This window comes from Tupaia chinensis, unplaced genomic scaffold (genome assembly GCF_000334495.1).
Source record: "Tupaia chinensis unplaced genomic scaffold, TupChi_1.0 Scaffold000161_1, whole genome shotgun sequence".
NCBI classification, from domain to species: Eukaryota; Metazoa; Chordata; class Mammalia; order Scandentia; family Tupaiidae; genus Tupaia; species Tupaia belangeri.
Genome location: NW_006159632.1, coordinates 4,451,687 through 4,460,646, shown reverse-complemented (window position 1 = coordinate 4,460,646; position 8,960 = coordinate 4,451,687). Strand labels below are relative to the sequence as shown.

General features: G+C 48.1%; 1 protein-coding gene across 1 annotated transcript in view; it reads left to right on the top strand.

Moving 5' to 3' along the window:
• The window catches only part of SPRTN (SprT-like N-terminal domain), a 13,061-nt gene extending 9,527 nt beyond the window's left edge, over positions 1-3,534 (top strand). The window contains exon 5 of the mRNA XM_006145979.3: positions 848-3,534. Coding sequence (XP_006146041.1) covers positions 848-1,593 — 746 coding nt within the window. The 3' untranslated portion in view covers positions 1,594-3,534. The remainder of the gene's footprint in view (positions 1-847) is intronic.
• Positions 3,535-8,960: the final 5,426 nt, after the last annotated feature.

The window sequence follows — 8,960 nt, the reverse complement described above, 5'->3', positions numbered from 1 at the left end:
TGTAGCAAAAACCTCTCCAAAAAAAAAAAAAAAAGAAGAAGTGTAATATTTTTAGATATGTGAAAAGTATATGAAATCCAAATTTTAACTTCCACAAATAAAGTTTTATTGGAACATTTAAAAACAAAAAAGTCATTTCCACTGATAATGCTTGAGGTAAAGTTTCCCTATCTGACTCACTGTGTTATTAGGAAACAGAAGGTAAAAAGATTGTCAAAATAAAAACAGAAATTCGGATAACAATGCCCGGAACATGAGTCCTAACTACACCCCTTCCTACCAGCTGGGTGTCGTCCAAGTGGCTTCGCCGTTGGTGTGGGAGCAGGGTGGGAGGGGACGTGATGTGACCTGCCAGTACTCCGCCCGAGACGCGCCCTGTTCCTGTGGAGGGCGGGTTCCTGCCCTATGAGGAGCGGCAGGGCACCGCGGGGGTGCCTGTCCTGCCGTTCCCCTGGGGAGCTGGACTGGACGGGGTCGCACCCCGGAGCCGATGGCTCAGGGCGTCCTCGTCAGGAGCAGGAGCAGACAGGAAGGAGGTAGCAGGTTTTTCCTTTTGGAATGACCCAGAGGAAATTAATAATTTTCAGGGTAAACATTGCTGTGTTCTTGGTCTTCAGAATGATAGGACTCTTTATCTACATACGAGAGAATTTTTATCCTTTATGTTCTCTTAATACCAGAACTCCGACTTACGAAGATTACCCTCCTGTTAAAGCTAAGCTAGGTATAAAAGATCTAAGTTAGAATAAAGTGTTATTCCTTCACTTTGATAAAACTATCCATTAGTTTAATATTTGTTTCTGTATTACTTTCTAGTTGAGGAAAATTGTATTTGCTTCCCTTGCAGATAAACCCAGTAGAGGCGAGGCACAGCTTTTAATCCCGTTTAGTGGCAAAGGGTACGTTCTCGGAGAAGCGAGCAGTCTGCCTTCCTCCGGGAAACTGGTCACCTCCCGGGCTGTCACCAAAACCCCGGACCTAAGTGAGCGCCAGTCAGCAGCCGCCGGAAGACCTTGTGCCAAAGCTGGAGGGGAATTTGAACAGAATGTTTCGAGTAAAAAACCTCACCTGGCCTCCCCCTTTCTTAACACCGGTCACCAAAGTGTCCTAAGCAGCTACTTCCCCAGAGTCCCAGTGGCCAGCCAGAAGGCCTTCCGAGGTGCGAGTGGGTCTCCAACAGAAAGTCTCCCAATGGGCGACGTCACCAGAAATGCCGTCTCTGCCAGTTCTCAGAGGAGGGTGACAGCGTCCAAGGTCTCCCTAAGAAATTCCTCAAAAGCTGTGGAGTCGACGCCTCTGGCCGCACCCCAGGATGCGAGCGCGTCTGGGGATACAGTCCCTCGGAAGCGGGCCAGGCTGGGGGACACAGCCGGCCTTGGCCGCTTTTTCATCCAGAAGGAGCCAGCAGCAGGCGGCGGCGACCCCGAGCGCGGCCCTTGGCCTGACCCTGGCCCTCCGGGTGCCAGCGGCGGCGGCCACCACAGGCTGGTGTGCTGCCCTGTGTGCCAGCGGGAGGTCCACGAGGGCTGCATCAACGAGCACCTGGACGGCTGCCTCGTGGGCGAGGGCGAGGGCGGCAGAGTCGCACGCTGAGAGTCTCGGACCGGGAACGTGGCTCGCCCACCACCGGTGCCCCACCGCGCCATCCACGTCGGGGGTTCTGGTGCATACCGAGACCTGGCACTTTACAGTTGGGTCCCCACGGCGCCGAGTTCCGTGGACACGCACGCGTGCAAGGTCGTACAGCCCAAGTGGCTCAGGTCTGCTGCCACGCGCGGTGGCCAAGGGGGCTGCTCGCACGCCTGTGTGGCTCTGAGACGCATTCTGTTGCTTTTGGAGGTTTTTCAGTCTTTTGATCTTTTTACTTTTCGACTCTTTGAAATATTTATATGAGGAATCCTGTCAGATAGTTGGTTAAATTGAATATTTTTTTACTAATATTTTTATTAATTTTAAAACTCATTCAGAGAAAATCTTCACAGTGGCAAACACATTGACCAGAAATACAACCTGGAGCTTAAAGTGTTAGTTGTTTTAAGGTACTAAAGCTTGTTATTTTGGGGGGAGATTTTTGGGGAAAATCTTAGGAAATAATTCTATGTTTCAAAGAATGTTATTGCTCTGTCCCACCTTTACTGAAGGGTGGCAGTGGGTTCAGGGTAAAGTGGATGATACAGTAAAACCAGTGTGTTGTGGGGTGTTACCAGTGACAAATGGCCACTGTCACGCTGTGTCCAGATTGTATATGGACTTTAGCTTTTTGTCACAGTTCAGTAAAGTGAGTGGTTAAAACTCAGTACCAACGGGTAGGTGGGACAGAACAGAGTTGTCTCTGGTGCCAGGAAGATGGCCTGGAAACCGGCTCCGAGCCAGTTGAAGCAGTCACACTAAGAAATGTCACTTGTACGTTTTACTAAGTATCCCTTTGGACGATGCTCTTTTCCGTATTCGATTTAGCGAGGACGCAGGGCCCTTCTGTCGGGTCACTGTCTCATGGCCCACCTCAGTGTGCTGGCATGTCCCCTCACCTTAGTTCACACATTTTTTCTTACTCATTGCCGTATAGGAGCACAACTGAGTGCACAGCCGGCTACACTTTCTCTCAGTTCACTGTGTGACCGCCACCCAGACCAGGTCGGCCTCTCCACCGCCACAGATGCTCCCTGGGCCCCCTGTCTGGCAGTCCCAGAGGTCACGCCTTTGAGCTCTTGGTCCGGCTTGTGTAGACTGGCCTTGACTTCGTGAACCAGGAGGTGTCTGTCGCTGTGTCTAGTAGGAACTCTTTTTCATTGCTCTGTAGTATTTGTATGAATATGCCAGAATTTTTTGTCCATTTTTTTCTTTTTTAGAGTAACAAAACATATTTTACTAAAACATAAGATTTGCATAAGTTTCCAGAAACGCCACACAAAATGATCACAAGCCTTGTTTTGGAAAGAGGACATCCACACTGAACAGTGAAGTCACAGTGTCATTAGTGAGGCTGTGATGTTTAATGCTCCCATTCTGTTCAGACTTGTCCAGCCTCAGCATATAAATTGAGAGAGAGCATATTTCCAATGGACTGGTTAGTTGCTTTTCACTAAAAGCCAAAGGAATTAGATCGCCAGGAAAAGGGGGAAAGGAGCCCATAAAATGTAACTCCCCTTCCCCGAGAAGAGATGAAAACACCCACAGCCTTGCAGCTAAGCCTGCAGCTGCCTTCGGGGGCTTTGCCCAGTCCACAGCAGGGAACGTCTAAGAGCGGGAGGGCCTACGATGTCGGCGGTGACGGACACCAGAGCTACCTCACCTGGGCCATGGGAACCATGCTGCCGATGACTTCTTCGTGCTTCTGTCGGTTGCACTCAGGGATGGGCCGGCCGGTGGCGGGTGTATTTATGTCGGTTTAGTGACTTGTGCCCGTTTACATCTGGCCAGCAGCATATAAGCACTTGTCAATCTGTCATTTCAGCCTGTCCAACTGGATGTTTAAGTTTTAACATTTCTTCAAGCATGAAGATAAACAGTATTTAATAAATATTTATACATAAATGGCTATGGAATGGTGTCATGTTGAGTCACCTGTCCTTCCGCAGGGGATCATTCTCTCTAAATCAGCTTAACAAATTAGGTTAAATTTTCTTGATCCCTAACCACACAGAATCCTGGGGTATAAAGTAAATAATAAGAGTCAGTGTGCTCAAGGAACTTCATGGCCTTGTTGGGGAGTGAGACAGGTCATCTGAACACCGGTGACTGAGCTGACGGGTTTCTGCCAGGTGCTGGAAACAGGAAGGACAGCACATGGAGGGATGTTTCTTGGAGGGGACATCTGAGTCAGGGTAGCCTGATGGAAGGAAGACCGGTGGGGTGGGCAGCTGGCACACAGTGGGAACTCAATTGGACCTATGTGGGAAGGTCCCTAGTTCCGTCCCAGGGCCTCCCTGTGCATGCTGGGTGCGTGCACACATGCCCACAATCTGGGCTGACTGAGGCCACCTCCCTCTCTGGCTCTCTTTGCATGGCTGACTGAGGCCACCTCCCACCTCCCTCTCTGCATGGAAAGGTCCTTGCAAAGAGGAGGACCACGAAGCGTGGATGTAGACCAGCCTGTTGGGTAAACTCTGTTCCAAACATGCTGAGTATAAGATCAGAGGCAGCTGGCAGAAGGGGAAAGATGAGATGGATCTAGTTAAGCACAGGTTGAATATCCCTTATCTAAAGTGCTTGGGGCCGCACGTGTTTTGGATTTGGGATGCGTTTGGATTGTTGGATACTCACATGTGCATAATGAGGCGTCTTGGGGATGGGACCCAAGTCTACACAAACTCTCTCGTCTCTCATACGTACCGTGTACACAGCCTAAAGGTAAGTCTATGCAATATTTGCGTATTGCAAGGTTTCAACTGCAACCTGTCACGTGAGGTCAGCTGTGGATTTTCCACTTGGTGTGTCATGTTGGTGCTCAGTTTTGAGTTTGAGAGTATTTGGGGGTTTAGATGTTTGGAATAGGTATGCTTGAACTGTGGAGTCGTGAGCGAAGGGCCTTGTGTTCTCCAGCGTGCTGTGCCTGGCAAGCACCTTGACTCAGGTGGAAAGCTCGTAAGCCAGTCAAGGACAAGCTAAATGTCTTTGGATTTTGTAAAAAAAAAAAAAGATTAATTTATCATTACTATTAATTTGCTACAGGCCACATGCACTTTACCAGAGAGAGAGAAAGTAAGAAAGCAAGTCCCCAGGCCCCAGACTCAAACCACAGTCAGTCATGTGGTAGTCCAGGACCTTAACCATGATGCCACCTGCTGGCCCGTGTTAAAAACTTTTGAGAAAGTTCATACTCAACAATTTTGTTAATCCTCCAAGTCTGAGTCATTTGGTTAGAGAAATAGCTTTCCACTTTGTTTTTGTTTAGATTGTTCCTTTTTAAGCACCTGCCTACCAACTTCCTGCCTTAACGGCAGCATCAGTAAGTCTTGTCCAGCCGTAACGCAGGGCTAGTAAGTCTGGTTCAGCCTGAACGGTGGAGCTAGTAAGTCTGGTTCAGTCATAACGCAGAGCTGGTTAAGTCTGCTTCAGCCTGAATGGCGGAGCTAGTAAGACTGGTTCAGCCATAACACAGAGCTGGTTAAGTCTGGTTCAGCCATAATGCAGAGCTAGTAAATGCAGTTCACCGATTTTTTTTATAAGGCCATAGATTATTTTTAACACCCTTCATGCCATGAACTCATAGGGAATAGGTTTGAGAAGCCCAGGCTCCTTTCCATTGGATCCCAGAGTGGCTTATCTAGGTGGCGCAGGCTGGTGCTTCAGTTGAACCCAGGTCCCTTTCTCTTTGGCTTCCTTCTTTTTCTGGTCATTTTCCTTCACACGCTTTAGGAAGCTATCTTTGCTCTTAGAATGCTTCATATGCTCAATTCGCACATTAATTCTGTTGGCAAGAATCTTGCCCTTAACTTTGTTCACAATGCCAACAGCGTGCTGGGTAACACTGTAGACTCTTCCAGTTTTGCCATGGTCACGTTTATGGGGCATTCCTTTTCGAACAGTGCCCATTCCCTTGATGTCTACAATATCACCTTTCTTGTAGAGTCACATGTATGTTGCCAAAGGAAGCACTCCATGTTTTCTAAAAGGCCTAGAGAATGTTTAGGCCTAGAGAACATATATTGGGTGCCTCTCTTCTTTCCCTTTGTGTTCGTCATTTTGGTGAATTACTGCAAGACGGCGGTCCCCAGGTCTGGGTCACCTCTAAAGAGCAATTGTTCCCGCCTGTGGGGCAGTGGAGTGCAGATTTACACTGCTCAGGACCTCAAGTGCCTGTGGAAGTCAGGGTGATACACGATGTCGAGACTGACTGGAGAACATCATTTTGCCTGGTGGGTTGTAAGTGCACATCCTACCTGGAATCTCTGAGTGGGTGGCCATATACCATGTCAGGAAACACATGCTCTGGTTGTCTGGGTTCTATTTTTTAAAAAACGTAGCATTTTAAAATAATATTGGGGCCAGCACATGGCATGGACTCCCACATGGCTGACCACTGTTTGAGACCCAGAACTTGTAGTTCGAGTCCCACAACTCACTTTTCTCTCTCTCTCTCATTGAGTGCTCATACCCTGTGGCAAATTTAAAAATAAAAATAAAATCTTTTTTAAAAAATCAAAGTAAAACTGATTTAATTTCCTGGAAAACTAGTATTCAGTGTGTTTATAATAGCACATGTGGTCTTTATTGTTTTGTTTGTTTGTTTTATAGGGTGTGTGTGCTTGCTGGAGATGAGAGAGAACACATCCCACTGAGGATAGCCACGCTGCAATCCCTCCTCCATTCTCTCGGGATTTGGGGCACGCAAGCACACAGTGCTTGTTTATCAAGCCGTTAGGTCCGGGACTTGAACCATGCAATCGGTCATGTGGGATCCAGCTGTCTTAACCACCACACCACCGTCTGGCCCAAGGTCTTAGCTCTTTCTGCGGTTCATCCTGGTACTTACTGAGTGGCCAGCGGCTTCCTTGTCTCATGTTCTTGTCCTTCCGACTGTTGCCTTTGTAGCAATTGGGTGCGACTGCTGTCAGCATATCCACCAAAGTGACTCCAAATTGATCATTATAAACTAAAGTGATAGGGAATTGAAATTAGAAAAGGATGTGATGTGGAGATTAGCTCTGGTGTTTAGCTTTTTGTAATATTTCATTAGAGTGTTAAAAATGATATGATTCCGTGATTTCATCATGCATCTTCTGAAATGAAAAAGTATTTCAGGGTCTCCTGATGCGACCTGGCACCCGGTTAAGGTCTGCAATGACATACAGCAAGCAGTGCTGAGAAAGACTTCCCCGTTGGTGCCCAAGCCAAGCCTCGCCCTCCTGTATACTGAACTCTAGGTGGCGCTCTTGGCAATTAACATTTCTATGAAAATGGGGGGTTGAGTCAAGCCAAATGCTTTCAGTAGGTAAGAGAGACACTTGCAACAGCTAGAACACGAATTGCCATCTGTCCCATAGAAACGAAAGGGTAGGTCAGGATCTCCAGGGCTTTTTTTTTTTTTAATTTTTAAAATGTATTCATTTATTTTAATTTGACCAAGGAGAGACACAGAGACAGAGAGGGAAAGCGAGAAAGCAAGTCATCAGGTCCGGGACTCACACCATGGTCGGCCATGTGGGAGTGTCCAACGCTTTCACCACGCCACCTGCTGGCCCCCCAGGATCCCTAGGTCTTAGAGGTGACACAGCAGGCCCAGACTGTGCTTGTTCAGATGCCCAACTGCCCCGCAGGGCACCCCGTCTTCCTCCGCACTCTCACTGGACACTTAACAGACCGTCCTCTAGGGTGAGGAAGAAACCAGAACCCAGACACAGCAAAGCAATCCTGCTCTACAGGAAGACTGCGCTTTTCTGCTGCGTTGGGATCAGAGCTCGGGCTGGGAGTAGGCTCATGGGTGTGCTTGCTCCAGTTCAGCTCAGGCCGGAAGCTGCCTAGGACATAAACCACCCCACCTGCTCCCACCCTAAAGTCTGGAGCCCACAAGTGCCTTTTAGGTTCTTGGTGCTGAGTGACAGAGCAGGCTTTTCTCAGGTGCCATTATGACTCGCTTTTGTAAACCCCTTGACATCGCTGCTTTTTGAAGAATCACAGCTGAGGTATATCTTCGTGATTTTTTTTTTTTTTTTGGAGAGGTTTTGCTATAGGGCGCGTGCGCTTGCCAGAAAGAAAGAGACAGACAGAAAGCGAAAAATCACCTCCCTCCCCCGGGGGGGTTGGCCATGCCGCAATCCCCTCTCTTCCATTCTCCTCTAGGGATCTTGGGCATGCACGCACATGCACCCAGTGTGAATTTAAGTCACCGGGTTTGGGACTCGAACCGTGGTTGACTACATGGGAGTTCAGCGACATAACCTTTATGCCAACTGCTGGTCCCCTGAGGTATATTTTCAATGGAGAAAACCCTTTACAATCCCAATCACCCAGGTTCCCTAAGCAGGCCCTTCACACTAAATAGGTAGGAGACTGGCTGCATATGAAAGAAACCAGGGGGGTATTTGCTTTTTCACACAGGACGCCTTGTAGGGCTCCTTTATCTCTGTGTGCCTTTAGAGTAATCCGACCAGTATCAATTGCGTGCACACACGTGCACAGCTTCATCTGTAAGGAAGGTGGGCTCACATTCGCATTCGGTTACTGTCGGCAACAGGTGCTCGAATGGCCGCCTCTCTGGGCCCACAAGTAGGAGTCTGGCTTCTCAGTGTGACCCGCGCTCTCGTGGTGTGGTGTGGTGTGATGACCAGCTTCTGCTGTTGAGATTTCACCGTGGGGTTTCGTGGTGTGCCTGTCACAAGAGTGCATGCACACGTGTCCGTTCTCTCTGGACCTCGTGGCTATCTTGCTGTTCTCTTGGCCGCTCACCTTTGCACGGCCTCTCGTTCTGCCTTCGGTGGCACCCATTCTTTCTTGGGCACCTTGGGCTAATCTTGAGGTAATTTTGTCTTTTTTCCAAGTCTTTGCTGAATCACAGCAACTCAGTGTCTGGATGACTGAGCGTCCTGGATGTCTTTCATTTTTAATTTCTAACTTCAGGTGTTAATTTTTATTTCTGCAAAGGCCTATTTAATCCAGACTGGATGTTGTTTTCTTCTGTCTTACGGTGGAGAATTTGCATCAGCTGTAACTGACTCTCCATTTTTCTTCTTAGTCATGGTACCATTTATGAATTTCTAAAAAATGTGAGGGATCAGCAGTTAGCATAATGGCTATGTTGCTGGACTCCCATGTAGTTGACCACGGTTCGAGTCCCAGACCCGGTGGCTTAACCTCATGCCCGGCACGTGTGCGTGCATGATCAAGATCCTGAGAGGAGAAGAAATTGCTGTATGGCCATTCCCCTGGGGGGTGATTTCTCACTTTCTCTTTCTGGCGAGTGCATGCACTCTATTGCAAAAAATCTCTCCCAAAAAAAAAAAAAAAAAAAAAAAAATTGG